The sequence below is a fragment of the Monodelphis domestica genome, chromosome 2 (assembly GCF_027887165.1).
Source record: "Monodelphis domestica isolate mMonDom1 chromosome 2, mMonDom1.pri, whole genome shotgun sequence".
NCBI lineage: Eukaryota > Metazoa > Chordata > Mammalia > Didelphimorphia > Didelphidae > Monodelphis > Monodelphis domestica.
Genome location: NC_077228.1, coordinates 227665659 through 227684238, shown reverse-complemented (window position 1 = coordinate 227684238; position 18580 = coordinate 227665659). Strand labels below are relative to the sequence as shown.

At 33.3% G+C, this 18580-nt stretch overlaps 1 protein-coding gene across 2 annotated transcripts in view; it reads left to right on the top strand.

Moving 5' to 3' along the window:
- Nucleotides 1–18580, top strand: part of PSMD12 (proteasome 26S subunit, non-ATPase 12) — a 132627-nt gene that overhangs the window by 111385 nt on the left and 2662 nt on the right. For both annotated transcript variants that reach the window (XM_056817272.1, XM_001370342.5), the window contains 7 exons: nucleotides 5239–5346; nucleotides 9971–10075; nucleotides 11545–11694; nucleotides 11774–11908; nucleotides 12574–12686; nucleotides 14427–14601; nucleotides 17174–17251. In XM_056817272.1, coding sequence (XP_056673250.1) covers nucleotides 5239–5346; nucleotides 9971–10075; nucleotides 11545–11694; nucleotides 11774–11908; nucleotides 12574–12686; nucleotides 14427–14601; nucleotides 17174–17251 — 864 coding nt within the window. The remainder of the gene's footprint in view (nucleotides 1–5238; nucleotides 5347–9970; nucleotides 10076–11544; nucleotides 11695–11773; nucleotides 11909–12573; nucleotides 12687–14426; nucleotides 14602–17173; nucleotides 17252–18580) is intronic.

Below are 18580 nucleotides of genomic sequence, written 5' to 3'. Positions count from 1 at the left end.
TCTTTAAATCTTTTAAATCCAGTCTCAGACACTCATTAGCTGTGTGACTTTGGACAAGTCATTTAACTGCCTTGGTTTCTTCTTCTGTAAAATGAGCTGTAGAAGGAAATGGCAAACTACTGTAGCGTACTTGCCAAGAAAACCCCAAATGGAGTCATGAGGAATTGAACACAACTGAAAAACGATTGGTATGCATACTGCAGAGAGAATGTGTGTATTTAAATATTTGCCAATGTAAAAAAAAATTTAGTTCCAAATTCTCTCCCTCCCCCTTGAAAAGGCAGATAATTTTTATATATATTATGTGCAAAGTCATACAAACATTTCCATATTAGTCATGTTTCAAAAGAAATCATGCAAACCCCCCCCCCCCCCAAAAGAAAGAAAGTAAAAGGATGCATCAGTCTGCATTTATAGTTGATCAGTTCTCCCTGAAGAGGGATAGCATTTTTCATCATGGGTCCTTTGAAATTGTCTTTATTAGAGCAGCTCTAAGTCTTTTACAATTGATCATCATAACAATATTGTTCTCCTAGTTCCAGCTTACTTTATTTTGCATAATTTCATCTTAAGTCTTCCCACGTTTTTCTGAAACTATCCTGCTTATTATTACGTATAGCACAGTATTCCATCACAATTTCTTTGGCCTTTCCTCGATTGATCGGCATTCCCTCAATTTCTACTTACAAAAAGAGATGTTATAAATATTTTTGTACAAATAGAGCCCCTTCCACTTACTTTGATCTCATAGTGATACATACTAGTGGTATTGCTGGGTCAAACAGTATGCCCTTTTTTATAGTTCTTTAGGCAGAATTCCAAATGTTCTCTAGAATGGTTTGAGCAGTTCATACCACCAACAGGACATTAGTGCCCAAATTTTTCCATTTGTCATTTTCCTTTTCTGTCTTGTTGGCCAATCTGATAGGTGCGAGGTGGTATATCAGAGTTTTTTAAATTTGTGTTTCTTTAATCAATAGTGATTTACAGTATTTTTTTCCATGCTACTACTGATACCTTTGATTTCTTCTTCTGAAAATTGCCTGTTCGTATCCTTTGACCATTTATCAAGTGGGTAATGGCTTTTATTTTTATGTATTTGACTCAGTTCCTTGTATATTTGAGAAATGAAACCTTTATCAAAGAAACTTGCTGTAATATTCCCCCATCCCCCGTTATCTGCTTTCCTTCTAATTTTGGCTGCATTAGTTTTGTTTTTGTGATAATTGGGTTTTTTATTTGCTATATAGAGAGAACTAAAATTCCCTACATCAGTGGTTTATTAAGACATTTTTTGTCATGGTTATTATGTCTAGGATGTGCTGGTAACTTCTTTAAAAAGTATTCATAATGCATAGTAATGAGCCTTTTATATTGTTTACAAACCTTTGACCTATTTCTTCTTACGATCTTGAGCATTGTTAAATAATGTATCTTTTCCATTCTCCCCTATACCTACCTTTGCAATCAATTAGGAAAGTATATGTTGATTTAAGATCATAAAGAGTTCTTCATGGAATTTCTAACTCTTCATCATCTGCAGGTACTGTTGGTATATAAGCTGCTGTAAAGATTAAAATTAATATTCAATACTCCAAGTATTATTTTAATATTATTTATTAAAATCTACTTAGAGCAAAGAGGAATTTAAAAAACTCCAGCAAGCACCCGAAATGGTCCCTCCTTCCCGCTAGTACAAGCCTAGAGAGATTGCATGGGCGGAGAAATAAACTCAAAATTCCCTCCATGGAAGGAGATGCACAAACAGGAAAAAGAAAGGGTGATTGTGGGAAATGTAGTCTCTAAGGTTCCAGATTCTGAATCAATACACTGCACTAATGATTTTCTTGGACTTTTGACAAATGTTCATCATATTCTGCTAGACAAGGTGACCATGTGTCCCATAACACAATTGCCTTTAGACAAACAGTAAAATCCAGTCTTTTTAATTGTATCTCAAGGAAATCCTGTTAGCCATTCTTCCAATTACTCATCTCTTGCTTCCCTAATCAAGGATAAACCCTGTAGCCTGATATTCAAGGCCTTCTCCAGTATGGTTCTAATTTATATAAGTCTGGCCAAACTGAGTGACTCATCACCTTCCATTCTTATTCTGTCTTCAATTTACATGCCTTTTTTTATACTGTTATATGTGCCTAAAGTGAACTATCCACCCAAATTTACATCTTCTGAATCTTCCCCTACTCCTATTTCTCATAGCACTTTGGTATTCTCCTTTATAGTTATCATAGCCTATTTTTATTAATTGTAATTCATGTATACTTCTTTTCACTCCCTATTAGATTATGAACTCTTTGAGGCCTGGGACAAGTCAAGAATTTATTAAGCACTTCCGATGTCCCAGGCACTGTGCTGAGGGTTGGGGATAGAAAGAAAGTTGAAAGATCTGTTTCCAAGAAACTCATAGTCTAATAGAGAAGACACCATAAGAATAATTATTTATAAATAAAATAGGTACAGGATTAATTGGAGGTAATTTCATTGGGAGGGCACTAGCATTAAGAGGGATTGGGCAAAGTGGGGGAGTTTAGCTGACTTCAAAGAAAGGCAGAAAGAAGAGATGTAGGGAGGGAATTGTAGACATGAAATACATTAGCTGGTAAGAATGGACAAAGTGGGGAAATGGAGTGTCTTGTATAAGGAATAGTAGTGAGCCTACTGTCCCAAGAAGACTGGAAAGGTGGTAGGACTAAGAAGGAAGTTAGGTTCTGATGAGTTTTGAACACCAACCAGAGAAAGATGTTACATTTGATCCTGAAAGTGATAGGAAATCACTGGAATTTATTGAAAAAGGATTGACAAGGGAATACCAATTTAAAAATTGAATGGAGGATGAACTGGAAATGACAAGAGACTTGAGTCTAGGAGACCAATCTGAAGACTCTTGTAGTTGGCCAAATATGAGGTGATGAGAACCTGCACCAGGGTGGTAGCAGTGGGGTATGTAGAGGAGATGTTATGAAGATATAATCAGGCTTTGTTAGTTATGTGAATATGGGGGGAGAGAGAGGAGTTGAAAAATATACCTAGATTGTGAGCCTGGGTGACTAGAGTAGTGTTGGTCTTGACAGAAATAGGAAAATTAGGAAGAGAGTAATGCTTAGGAGAAAAGAAAATGAATCCAATTTTAAACATGTTGAATTTAAGATAACTGTAGGACTGTCTCATTGCATCTTTATATATCTGCCTCCTAATCTCTGAGAGAAGCAGCATGGAAGATATTCTCAAGAGAGACTTGAACTGGAAATCAAAAGACTTGGGTTTAAGTCTTAGTCTCTCTCTTCAAAGATCATGGGCAACTCAGTTTATATCTCTGAACCTCAGTTTCCTCCTATGTAGATTTTTGTATTTCAAAATAGATTTTTGTATTTCACACCTATGAAAGTTATTTTTAAAAGCTTTATGTAAACTCAAGAGTGCTATTTAAATATTATGTAAATTCAAATTTTGAGCAATCTTCTTGGAAGTGTATCCATTTTTATATTTTTCATCTTGTGCTTTTTTCATAGCTGTTAAAAACATATCCTTTTCAAAATTCCCTCTATAAAAATTTTATTATCAAGCATTTAAAATATTAATATTGGAACTAAAAGTAAAAGTACAGGATTCATGTAAATCTCTTGCTCTAGTCACTAGAGAATGAAAGAAAAATTTGTTTTGAAAGAAAATGAAGAATCTGCCTTTTTTTTGAGTAAAAATTTTTAAAATATATTTTTATTTTGTTAAATATTTCCTGGTTACATGTAAAAAGTTTTAAAATTCTTTAAAAAAATGTTTTAAGTTTCAAATTTCTCTCTCCTTCACACCACTCTCCTACCTCTTGAGAAGGCAAGCAATAAGAAATCTATTGTACATGTATGAAGTCATGCAAAACATTTCCATACTAGCTATGTTGCAAAAGAAAACATAATAAAACAAGAAAAATCAAGTTTAAAAAGTATGCTTCAGTGGCAGCTAGGTGACTCAGGGGATAGAAAGCCACGCCTAGAGACAGGAGGACCTGATCCAATCTGGCCTCAGATACTTTCTAGCTGTGAGATCCGGGTCTCTTAACCTCAGTTGTCTATCTCTTACAGCTTTTCTTCCTTGTAACTGATACTTAGTATTAATTCAGTCTGTACTCTGAGTTCATCAGTTATCTCATGTGTCCTTTGGAATTTTCTTGGATCATTGTCTTGATCACAGTAGCTAAATCTTTCACAGCTGATCATCTTAACATTATACTGTTGCTGTGCACCATGTTGAGAAAAATTTTTAAATAGCTATTTAAAATGTACTGTTGTCACCCTGAGTCATTTAACTTCTCAGTACTCTTAGTAATAACTCTGTAACATATATCTGTAAAGAGAGTTTCATTACTGGCAGTACCTTTTACCAGTGGCATTAAAGGTCTGATAAGAATAAAATTCAGTGCTAAGTATTATTGTGTTTATGTTTCTGCTATCCTGAATATAACCTAGTCTTAAACTGAATACAATTTAATATTTTCTTGATGACTTAATGTCATCATTGTGAACATTGTGATGGCATGAAGTATGGTGTTGTGGAACCCTGGATTTGAATTCAAAAGTCCTGGGTTTGAATTCCAGCTCTACCATTTTAAGCAAGCTATATTTGACTTCTATTGGTCTTTATTAACAATAAATAATAATAATAACCCATAAGTCTTTCTCTAGCTCTAAAATCTTTTGTTACTATCTTTAATCATCATGGTAATAATACATTGAAAGACTCTTGAGGTATATTCAGATAGCTCTTGGGCTTCTCTCCTTTCCCTCCTGAGACTATAGATCTTCTGTCTCATCGTTGACTCCCCTTATCCATACTCACAACACATGTGTTGTGTAACCATGATATAGTTTATAAATATAAATTAATCAGAATGTTATAATATAAAATAATTTATAACATAAATCACAATTTTTATGAATAGTTAAATTTTTTTTCCTTAGCATTCTAATCAAAGCATTAGCTATATAATCTTTAGGTCTCTGGTTTTTCTCAACTGTATTTTTTGGCTAAGTACTTGAGAGTTGCTATATGCTGCTTGGGCTGGACCTGTGTGTGTTCTTGGCTACTTTCAGACCTGGAGCACTTTCGAAGTCTCTTTCAGATTCAGATTTTTACTATATTATGATACTTTAATAAGCTAAACAAAGCTATCTTTCCTTTATTTTGATTTAATTTTAATTACATAAACTTTATCATTTTATATAGGCAGTTGCAAAAATGGTTCAGCAGTGCTGCATTTATGTTGAGGAAATCACAGATCTTCCTATCAAACTTCGATTAATTGACACTCTTCGAATGGTGACAGAAGGAAAGGTAAAGTGGTGGCATAAACTGATATATGGCAAATAATAATGATCTCTAATGTCTTGACTATAGTTGGGGAACTTTTATATGCAAAATTCTGGATGTGATACCATCTTTATAGATGGGAATATTAAAGTGAAGATTAAAGGTTTTAGTCATCCCTGCTGATGCACTTGGCTAATTGATGTTTAAAAAAAAAAACTGTTGGTGTTCTTTTATCTTGATCTTTGTGCTTCTCTACAAGGAACAGGTATAAAATGATTAATGTTGTTAGGCAATTTCTTTTTAGATTGTTCTTATGGGATTTTTTTCTGTTAATTAAATTTTAAAATTACTTTTTATAGCCTTAAATTTTATATATTTTCACCTAACCCATGGGATCACCTAACCCATTTTTTGGAGTCATGGATTCCTTTGGCTATTTGGGGAAACCTATGAACCTCTTCGTAGAAAGAAACTAATTATTTTGAAATGTAGAAATAGAGTTATCAAAATATTTAATTCTTTAAAAAATCATAGTCCCTAGGTTAAGAACGTATAATTTAGGGGTAGCTAGATGGCTCAGTGGATTGAGAACTAGGCCTGGAGACAGGAGGTCCTGGGTTCAACCCTGTCCTTAGACACTTACTAGCTATGTGACCCTGGACAAGTCACTTAACCCCCATTTTCTAGCTCTTACTATTCTGCCTTAAAACCAATACACATATTGATTCTACAATGGAAGGGAAGAGTTTAAGAGAAAAGAAAACCCATGATTTAAGCTGTCATTAAAAATTAATCATCTAGGCTGTTTTAAATTACAAGTACATTTTAAGGTTCATTTGAAAAATCAAACCTTTAGTAATATTTGTTTACAGTGTATACTCTAGATCCATGAGCTATATATGATATATGGTATAAAGCTGTTTCTTAACTATAATAGAATACTAAATACAAACTAGATTTGAGTATTTTTGGATTGTAATACTGGGGTTCCAAATGTGTTGTACGGAATTAGAGTTTGAAGGGGCCTAGTTAGTCATTTAAACCAACCAATATCAGGAAAAAAATTACCACTAAATACCAACAATAGGGCAGCCAATAAATGTTTTTTTAATTCTTATGTGAAGACATAATGGTGTCTTCATCCCAGGACTTCAAATGCAGCTTATGCTGCTTCAGAATAATTCTGTTTGTTTTTTTGGAAAGCAGAGTTTAATTTTACACCTTTCAGCTTCCACTTATTATTCCTGGTTTTGCCCTTTAGGGCCAAACAGAACAAATATAATTATTTTATCTACTTAGTAGCTCTTCAAGTACTTAATAGTGGCTGTTGTATCCCCTTTCATCTTTTCTTCTCTAGATTAAACATTACTAGTGTCTTTAACCAATCCTCACATGACATAAATTCAAGGTCCTTCACTATCCTGTTTGCTACCTTCAAGATGCTCAGAAATTTATCAACCTTTCCAAATTACAATAGTCCAGATATAGTCTGACCAGTCAGAAGACAAAGGCATTATCACCTCTTTACTCCTAGAAACTAATCTGCTATTAATTAGTTTTAACCCAAGATTACATTAGGGTTTGGGTTTTTTATTTTAACTACCATGATGTTGTTGATGCATGGAACTTGCAGTCTCTTTACAAAATTCAAATCATTTTCAGACAGATTATTGTCTAACAATAGTTACTTTATCTTGTATTTATGAAGTAGATTTTTGAGGCATAAATGTACATGCATCAAATTTATCTCTGTAGAATTTTATTAATTTTAGTTAATTCAGCCTGGTGCTGTATACTGTCAAAATCTTTCAGGATACTAACTTTCATCAAGCATGTTAGCTATCCCTCCCAGCTTTCTGTCATTTGTATCATAACATGGCATGTTTTTTTTTTTTCATTGAGCCATTTCTTTTAAGAATACCAAGAATTGGGGGCAGCTGGGTAGCTCAGTGGATTGAGAGCCAGGCCCAGAGACAGGAGGTCCTGGGTTCAAATCTGGTTTTAGACACTTCCTAGCTAGTCACTTAACCCCCTGTTGCGTAGCCCTTACCACTCTTCTGCCTTGGAACCAATATACAATGTTGATTCCAAGACAGAAGGTAAGGTTTAAAAAAGGAATACCAAGAATGAAAGTGAGACTGACAGGCTTTGTCAGTGGACCGCAGACTCTGGCAGATTTTTCCCAATTGGAAAAGATTCAAGTAATCGGGGAAGAGGAAGGGAACAAGCATTAAATACCTATTAGGAGCCAGACACTATGTTAAGCACTTTACAAATATTTCATTTGTTGAAAATACAGGCCCAGTGGTAGACTATATATCCGAGGGCTTGCCTGGATAACTTTTTAAATTGCTACGAAGTGACAGATTTCTTGAACAAATTAAGTAATGTGTGTAAAACACTTTGTAAGCCTTAAGGCAAGGCAGCTCCATAGTTCAGAGAATAGAGATCCAGGCCTAGAGTCAGGAGGACCTGAGTTCAAATGTGGCCTCAGATATTTCCTACCTTTGTAACCCTGGACAAGTCATTTGACCCAGTTCCTTACTTCTCACTGCTCTTTTGGAGCAGTATAGATACTTAGTATTGCTTCCAAGACGGAAGGTAAGGTTTTTAAAAAACAAATTTAAAGCCTCACAAATTGCAACTATTGAGGAATAGAGGAAACAGTCTAGATTTAAATCTGAAAGGGATCTAATAGGCTATCTATTCCAACCATGATATTGATTAGAAGAATACAGATATCCTCATTGGTGAGATTCCAGACCCTTGTAGTATCAAACAAGTTTTTCTATGCTTTTAATAATTTTGATTCAATTAGTAATTGAAAGGATCATTAGACTTTTGGCAGAACAATCCATACCGGGAAAATTAGAAGGATAAAAAAATTAATATTGTCTAAACTGTGTTGGCATTCCATTGAGTTAGTACTTAAGAAGATATGTCTAGGATAGGTACATTGAAGATCACCTAATGAGTTTTAACCAGAAAATGAATTGTAAGAAGAGGAAAAGTGAAGAAGAGAGGAAACAAGCTTTTATTAAGCTTCTCCTACATGCCAGTCACTGTTAAGTGCCTTACAAATATTTCATTTGATCCTCACAACACCCTGGGAGATCGATGCTGTTATTATCCCCATTTTTAGTTGAAGAAACTGAAATAAATAGGTTAAGTGCCTTGCCTTGAGTCACATAACTAGTAGTGTGTAAGATTGGGTTTGAACTCAGGTCTGACTACACTGTGCCATCTGATTGCCTTTATGAAGAGAGCAATTTGGATTGTTTTTTGGAAATTGTGTGGTGCTGTTACACTCATGATCCCATAATGCTCCCCCCCACAAAAACCTATCTTTGTTGATTTTTATTTTTATTTATTTATTTTTATTTATGCCTTTTTTTAAGCTGACCTGCCCTATTGAAACAAACAAAATCAGTTAAAGCCAACTAACAAAAGAGCGTGTGTAACATTCTACCCCATAATCCTTCCGTCTCTACTAAGATAGAAGTATGTTTGTTCATATATTTCCTAGGATCAAGCTTGGTAATAGCAGTGAATTCAGCTTTTTTTTTTTAGTTTTCATGTTCACCTTTTTTTAGACATTCTTTTATGTTGTTTTAGCATTCTGTCTGTTATGTCTCCTAGAAATATTATTATTTTAATTATTATACTATGCTTTCTTTAGATTCCTCAAACTTATTCTTATAGTTCATATTCTATAATTTGTTTGACGATTCACCACTCTGACCATTCATTGTATTGTCACTTTTTTCCCTACCACAAGTATTTCAACTTTGAATGTTTTGGTATATGTGAAGCTTTTACTTTTATCTTTAGTCCATTTGGGATCTATGCCTATTGGCGATCTGTGTCTATTAGCAGGATCATTGATTTAAAAACTAATAGCTAAGTAGGTTTGTTTTTTTTTTTCAAAATCCCAAATTAAAACTCAACTTTATGATTCAGCTTTTCAGTGATGGAGTATGATTGTACACCCCAGAATACTACAGTCTCTAAAAAGTAAAAAAAATACAGTGATCTAATGGGCAGTGGAGAGGCCGGCAGTGGGCTCCAGTATGATAAAGTATATTTCTAGTGATGACCTACATACAAGAAGTGGCATAAGGATATATTATAGAGGAAATATGATTAGAAAAGGTGGTGTGCCAATAATTTCATGATAGCAAGAGATAACAGATGAAGAGTCCATGTACTATACAACATAGAAGAAGGTCTCCAGCACATCAGGTAACTCCAATAGGAGAACATAGTCAAAAATTATTTCAAATAAGAAGACATAAATCCATTTGAAATCTCTTCCAATGCAGAAAATATCAACATTAAGATTCTCAGATCCATTGAAACAGGTATTGAAGCAAAAAGTGGTATTTGTAAACAATCAAAATTTTTGTATTTAATGAAAATGTAAGACTTTGGAAAGTATTCATTATGGTGCATTCTTTTAAACATTTTTTAATAGTTACTTTAAAAGAAGAGATATACCTAATAAGATGATTTTATCGTCAAGTTGAAGTTTATCACACTCATTTTGGATAATGGGCTAACTCAAGCATTTTAGTTTTAGCACGTTTCCGTGGGAAGATTTCTTTTTTCTTTTTCTTTTTTTTTCAGCAAATGTTCCTTGTATTTCTAGATATATGTGGAAATTGAACGGGCTCGATTGACTAAAACACTAGCAACAATCAAAGAACAAAGTGGTGAAGTCAAAGAGGCAGCATCCATTTTGCAAGAGCTTCAGGTAATGAGTTATATCTTAGAGTGCATAAATCTTCACCTGCAAAAATTGGTGTTTTCTTATTAAAAGTAGCCTATGTTAAAGTGTTAGCCTCTTTTCTCAGCTACCAAGAATAAGATTGATTTGCAATACGATGTGAAATTTAATCAAGTAGCAGCAATTACACTTCAACCAAATTCTAGCTGTCAAGCAATTTTGAAGAGACCTCAAATGTAATAAAATTAACCTTAGTTCTGCAATTACTTGAACATTTTAATTCTACCTAAGTGTTATAGATGATTTAAGTGACAGAGGTAATGGTTTGTTCTTTCTCTGGAATCCACATTTAAAATTTTAGTTTAATTTTAACAAGTATAACTTGGTACTCTACCTTTATTCTAAAATTGGGTAAATTTGGTTAAATTTCATATGTGGTAGGAAGCCTCAAAATGTCAAGGAATCTAGCTATAGGTACTTTTCCTTTTTTTGTTGTGTGGTTCTGTGATGTTGTATTTCATTAACACAGTGCTTTTAAAGACCTTGATGGACTGGGTCTCATTTATCTTGGGATAACTTTATGTATGGTATCTTTCTTTTAAACCCTTACCTTCTGTCTTCAAATCCATACTATGTATTGATTCCAAGGCAAAAGAATGGTAAGGTCTAGACAATGGGGGTTAAGTGATTTGCCCAGGGTCACACAGTTGGGAAGTGTCTGAGGTCAGATTTGAACCTGGGACCTCCCATCTCTAGGCCTGGCTCTTAATCCACTGAACTACCCAGCTGCCCCCATGGTACCTTTTTAAAATTTAGAATTTAATTAAATAGTTTTGAACAGAGAGCAGATACACATAAAGTTATTAGTTCTGCCATTCACACAGACCATATGGCCAAAGTAGAGGTTTTTAAAAGTCATTTATAATTCTGATAATTTTGAAAATTCCATTATGCTAATAATGTTGCTTGAATAAGACTTCTAAAATGCAGTATGCCTTTTGAAGGTCAGCTAAGTGATATAATCAAGCCTGGAATCAGGAAGACCTGAGTTCAGAATTGGCCTCAGGCACCTTTCTTGCTGTGTGACCCTGGGCCAAGTCACTTAACCCTGTTTGCTTCAATTTCCTTTTCTGTGAAATGAGCTGAATGGCAAATTACCTTAGTATCTCTTTCAAGAAAACCCCTAAAGGTGTCACAAATTGTTGGTCATGACTAAAACAGCTTAACAAAAACAAATGCTCTGTGAATCATAGGAATTCAGTTGTCTGGAGAGCTGTATATATACATTATGTAAATGGCATCTTGTTTTTATGTTTTGGATTGTAAATGGCAATAGCAATTTTATACAGTGCCCAACACACTTTCATGTATTTGAGGAGCTTCTCCCTAAATGTTATTGGGTGAAGAAGGTTATTTTTAAAAACATCAAGTAGTTATCTTTTAAAAACATAACCAAGTAGTTACAGATTTATCTGGAAATTTATTTATTCGCCTAGGTGGAAACCTATGGGTCAATGGAAAAGAAAGAGAGAGTGGAATTTATCTTGGAGCAAATGAGGCTTTGTCTAGCTGTGAAGGATTACATTCGTACTCAGATCATCAGCAAAAAAATCAACACCAAATTCTTTCAAGAAGAAAATACAGAAGTAAGTTAATTTTTCCTTACCCTTACTCACATTCTTAACTTTGCCCATGAAATCTAATTCATAATGGTTTTTTTTCCAGAAGTTAAAGTTGAAATATTATAATTTAATGATTCAACTGGATCAACATGAAGGTTCCTATTTGTCCATCTGTAAACACTACAGAGCTATATACGATACTCCTTGTATCCAGGCTGAAAGTGAAAAGTGGCAGCAAGTAAGAATATTACATGACATTATATTGCTATATGTTGGAAAAATTAGAATCTTTATTTTATTTAGAAGACATTTTAACTAATCATTTTTTTTTACATTTGTGATATATATCTCTCCCCTCCCTCCCCACCCCAAGATAGTAAGTACATATTTCCCATTAGGAAACACTTTTAAAGAAATAAATTTATTATTTTATACACACATATAGTGACGTAATTTTTAGTACAACTTTCATCAACTTGTCCATTTGTGTAGAATTAATTTCTTTAAAATTCTCTTTTAAAATATTCTTAAATTGTATGTATCCCCAAGAACATTTTTTATGGAGTTATTTTTTTACAGAAACTTTTCTTCACTTTTCTAAAGTATATCAATTGGATCCTGGCTTAAACTCAGTAGTAAACCACAAAATCTATTATAGACAGCTACTGCTAGGAAAAGCAAGCTAAATAATACCTTCTTCAAACTAAGTATTAAATTTCATGTGAAAAAACTTTGTAAGGACTAAAGAGTTACAATAACCTCTAAATGCATTTGAAAATTTCAGTTCCTACTTAGTAAGTCATGAGGTCATTTGACTTACATTATAATATGGAGTTATAAATTATTGAGTTTTTAACTTATGGCCACAATATAACTATAAACTTGTACAATTACTTTTTCTAGGCTCTGAAGAGTGTAGTTCTTTATGTTATTCTCTCCCCCTTTGACAACGAACAGTCAGATTTGGTTCACCGAATAAGCAGTGACAAAAAGTTAGAAGAAATTCCCAAGTATAAGTAAGTATATTTTATAACAACATACTATGTCTTAACACAGACTATTTAGTGGAACAACATTTTTGTTTGTTTTTGTTTTTATTTTCCTTTTCTATATGTTTTTTTAAATCAGTCATTTCATGATTATCTTCCCTTTTTTTTCTCACCCTCCTCCCCCTACTTTTTTTTTTAAATCTTCCCTTCCATCTTAGAATCAATACTGGGTATTGGTTCCAAGGCAGAAGAGTGGTAAGGCCTACGCAGTGGGAGTCAAGTGACTTCCCCAGGCTCAAACAGCTAGGAAGTGTGAGACCAGATAAGACCTTCCATCTCTGGGCCCGACTCAATCCACTGAGCTACCCAGCTCACCCCCTCCCCTGCTCCCTTCTTGAACACTTTCTCATAACAAGAAATACATTTAATAGAACCAAGTGACAAATCAGCCACAGCTGACAGTATATGCTGCCTTCCATACCTGTAGTTCTCCTACCCATTTATCAAGAGAAAGAATGTATTGTGTTCTTTCTTTTCCTGGGTCAAGAATGTTTGCTATTTAGCCACCTTTTGATGTAGTTTTCCTTGACATTGTATTCATGGTATGGAGTATTGTTTGTTTGTTTTTTTGGTTGTTGTTGTTGTTTAAACCCTTACCTTCCATCTTGGAATCAATACTGTGTATTGGTTCCAAGGCAGAAGAGTGGTAAGGGCTAGACAATGGGGGTCAAGTGACTTGTCCAGGATCACACAGATGGGAAGTGTCTGAAGCCAGATTTGAACCTAGGACCTCCTGTCTCTAGGTCTGACTCTAAATCCACTGAGCTTCCCAGCTGCCCCCTGGAGTAATGTTTTCTTGATTTTGCATCATTCTCTGCTTCAATTCATACTTATGTTCCCATGTTTCTCCAAATGCTTAATTAATGTCTTAATTCCTTATAGTACAGTAATATTCCATCACAATTGTATTATAGTTTTTAAAAAGATAGAATTTGTATATGCTAAAATAGCAGTTTTACACATTTCTCTAAATATGTTGAAAATATTTAAGTGGTTTAGAAAATAGAACCATTACATATTTATATTTTATATTTATTTACCCAGTGTTAATAAGCAGATAATAAAATGTTTGAATGTCATGATAAGAGATTAATGTAAAAAGATAGGCTACTTCATTGGATTCTATTAATTGATAACCGGTTGGTTATTTTTGGCCCTGACCCTTCTGTCTTAGAAATTGATTCCAAGCCCTAAGTTCTCTTCAGTGGTAAGGGCTATGCAGTTGGGGTTAAGTGACTTGTCCAGGGTCACTTTGCTAAGAAATGTCTGAGGTCATATTTGAACTTAAGACCTTTGGTCTCAGGACAGGCTCTCTATCCACTGAGCCACCTAGCTTGCTCTATCAACAACTTAAAAAAAAAAACCAAAATTCTTACTTTCTATTTTAGAATCAATACTGTAGGCAGAAGAGTGATAAGGGCTAGGCAGTGGAGGTTAAGTGACTTGCTCAGGGTCACACAGTTAGGAAGGGTCTGAGGCCAGATTTGAACCTAGGACCTCCCATCTCTAGGCCTGGCTTTCATTCCACTGAGCCACCTCGCTGCCCTGTACCCAATCAATAACTTTTAAGAGTACTCTAAGAACTTTTATTTAACTAGTTGGAAATTTTTCAAGTAATACTTTTAATGAGTTTGTGATATGATGAAATACATATGTCTAAAGACCTGTTAAAATAAATAATTTTTTTTTTCTGTAAACTATCAACAGAGATCTTTTAAAGCTTTTTACTACTATGGAATTGATGCGTTGGACCACACTAGTTGAGGATTATGGAAAGGAATTAAGAGAAGGTTCTCTTGAGAGTCCTGCAACAGATGTTTTTGGTTACACAGAGGAAGGTGAAAAACGATGGAAAGACTTGAAAAACAGAGTTGTGGAACATGTAAGTGCATGGCAGGTTTTTTCATCTTATATAATAAATAGTGACTTTTAATTCTTACCCAATGGGTTGTAATTTTTTTGGCGTGGTCTTAGAGAAAATGAGTCTCATTAGATCATCTTCTGTTCTCTTAGTTCCAGCTGAAATATTTTTATTTTTTGAGTTTGAGAAGTGTTTTATTGGATGGCAATGCCTTTACTTCTATTAAATAAGAGCATACTTATATTAATCTCAACATTTTAATATCTTATATATTATATTTTTTATATTTCTTTTGTATTTTCTGCTCTTCAAAATTCAGAATCTCTTAATCTACATAATTTTAAATAAAGGCATAATTCCTAAGAATGAATTTTTGGAGAGATAGATATAGGTATAAGTAGATAAATCTAGATATAGATTTCAGGTGCAGGTCATGGACTCTTTTTCACAGTCAGTTAGAAGCATAATATCTTTTAAAAAACTTTGATCTCCTTTGTGCTGCTACAAATTGAATTATTTCATCAGGCTCATTTTTGTATGAGTCTTTTCTCCATTTCTCATTTTCCATCTTCAGTGTTTTGTATCATTTTTATTTGTCCCTTTATCATTCTGATTTACATACATATTTTTTGCCTCAAAGGATACTAAGTAACTATATACATTTTTTTATCTTCAGTTCAAAGATTAATTTCCTTAATATAATTTCCTTAATGAATTTTTTTGAAATTTATCACTTGGTCACTAAAAATAGTGATGGGGGGAAATAATTATGTAACCTTCAAAAAAAACCCTAAAATTGTATGAAGTGTAACAAGAAAATAAATGGGAAAGGAAACTTTTATTGTCAACGACAATAAAAGCACAGTGGTATGCAAATTAATTGGAACAAAAACATTCACTTGAACAGTAAACTTTATAAATTTTTGTACACCTTTTAAAAACTTTTTGAAATAGTTTATTGCTTCATCCTTTTCTTTTTCTGTAGCACTGTCTTTGATTTTTCTTCTATCATGAAACCATACTTTTATCACTTTACATATTAGCATATCTTTGAACAAACCTATTTTCCAAATATAGTTTTCATTACAGCCCATGGGTTTTAAGCCAGGTGGGTTCTCACATCAGTGAAGCATGTTTATCTCTTATCTCTTGGATAAATTTCTTAATCATATGTGTCACATGTCATGGTGCAAGGTCATGTAAAAATATTTATTCCCTGTTTAGAAATTTTCTGTTATTTTAGAGCAGTTCTGCTCCTCACTATATCTTTCAGAGTTTATTATTCCCTAAATGATAATAATTTTCTGTCACACTAAGAAATGCTTAAAACATTGTTTGAGGTATATGTTTTATAGTCTTATGAAGATATACCGAGATCTTACAGATTCACTTTTCTACTTCATCCAACAATGGTTTCAATATTTATAGCCTTGAATGAGAAAAGTAATCAGTAAAAGACACATTTTTCTCTGATCTTAATTAGTTCAGCCTTTCACTGTCTTACCCATAACAAGCAGTCTTTTGGATAGTCTTTCATCTTTAGGAAGTTTACACTTCATTATAAAGTAATCAGTAATGACTCTTCTGCTGCCTGGTTCCCATGAACGTCTTTACTTCTTTTCTGAGGATTAATTAGACTCTTATATCAGAGGTTTGTCAGTTCATTGTGGTGTTTTATGTTCTGGACCCCACTTTTCTCAGATGATATGGTGCAACTATACTAGTTTCATTGAAGACTCAAATGATCCTTTAAACTCTTGACTTGCTCAACCAATTGAGTACAGTTGTAGTGTACTTGCAAAGTTATAGCTTTACATGTCTATTCTTAAATTGGAGAATCAAAAACACAATAAAGGAGCAATGAAACACCTGTGTATTGCACAAAATTTAGCACTAAACTGACAAACTAAAAAGCAAATTAAGGTGGAGAAACCAGTTCATCCCATTTCATCTGGTCAAGGTCAGACATTATGAGTCATTCATCTTAGTGTTGGTACAAACACATTTGTGTGATCATTGCTATCATGAAAGACATCATATCATCAGAATTCCAGCCTCAAGTAATTGGGATCTCACTATAATTTGGAGTTTTTCCAAGGAGAAAGTTATGTCCATTTAAAATCAGTATTTGGATGTCAATGTATAATTCTTCAATTAACATTTTGAGGACCATAATTCATTTTCAGATTCCTGCTATTTGTAAAAAGATTCATTTTTTCTACTTCTTGGTTGATAGATATAAGTTGACAAGGAGATGTATTTGAAGTTAAATACAATGACTTATAAATAACACTTAGATATGTTGGTTTTTGCAGTTTGAATTTTATTAGTTGGTTTTATTGTGTTAGACTTAAAGGACTTTTCCCCCTAGAATAAAATTGTTGTTTTGTTTGAATATATGTTTAAAACAGAGCTTAAAATAACATTATTACTTAATTCAATTTTTAAAATATAATATTTTAAGTGGTTTAAAGTTTCCTCATGATTAAGTTGGTTTTTACTCATTATATTAGTGGTATAGCTTAATTATTTTTTATCCAGTTTACCTGAAAAACTGATTTCTTTTCTTTCCTCTCTCCTGCTTTGGCCTCAGAATATTAGGATAATGGCTAAGTATTATACCAGGATAACAATGAAAAGGATGGCTCAACTTCTGGATCTTTCTGTTGATGTAAGTACTTATTCCCATTTAGGTAATTCCTATTTTCATTTAAAATCATAGGATCACAGATTTATTGGCTAGATATCTTAGGTATTATCCAGTTCAATACCTTCACTTTACAAATGAGGAAACTGATTTATGGGAGGTCATATCAGGTCATAAATGCCAGAGCCAGGATTGACAGCCAAGTCTGACTTCAGGTGTTTTCTCTTACTGTACACTTATAAATAACATCCAATAAAATTTAAGTTTCAAACTAATGAAATTTAAATTTAAGTGAAAATTTGACCTTTTATATATTTCATTTGAGTTAGGGAAAACTTTCTGAGATGACTTGTAGCCAGAGATTAACCTGAATGTTATAATGTCTTCTGTAGCTATTTTTATAGTATTTAAATTGGCTGGCCATTTAGGCATAGTGTGTTTGAAAGTATTGAGGGACTTGAAAGTTAAGCTGGTTTAGAAATATGAATTATACTTATCAAGTTAACTATAATAGATGAATGGTATAAATAATATGACATTCATGTGTTAATGTACTTCATCTAAGAACTTATTCTTTCAGGTTGAAATAAAGACAAAAATTGTTAAAATTTTATTAATGATTGAAATCAGTATTGTCAAACTCAAATATAATTGCAGGCTATTAAACCATGCAGAGATTCTTATAGGCTACATATTGACTTAAGAAACACCATATTAATTGTATCTTATTTATTTTTTTAAAACATTTTCCAATTATATTTTAATATAATTTAGGGTACCTACACTCAAGTATTTTGCAAATCATGTGAACCTCATTTGACACCTCTGATTTAGGCTAATAAAATTAATTGCACAAGTATAGCCTGTGAAAAGTCTAGGTTACTATCAATTATGTCAAAACAACCCAAGGGTTTTAGTTGACAATGAATGAATATGAGTGGATAATTAAGTGGCTATTTAAAAAGTTAATTACTAACAATCTAGTTATACTTTTTTCTCACCAAATGTTCCCCCAAAATGTCATCACTTCCATCAGTAAATCCCTTGGGTGGAGGGGGGGGTCTTTTCAAAAAACTCATTTGATTATGAGTTACATTGCTAGAAAATCAAGAAGGGTGAAAGGTAACTAATATTTATATATTGAGCCATATAGAGAGTAATATATATCCAGTTCAAAGCATCACATTTTAAGAGGAATGTTAATTGTCATCAAAAAAGTATGTGGAACAAGGCAACTAGTATAGTGAAGCAACTGGAGACTTATCTTGAGAACAGTCAAAGGAACTAAGAATATTTTCTGCCAGCCCCAAGGAGAATATGATTGTGTGTTTGGGGGGACAAGACCATAACTAT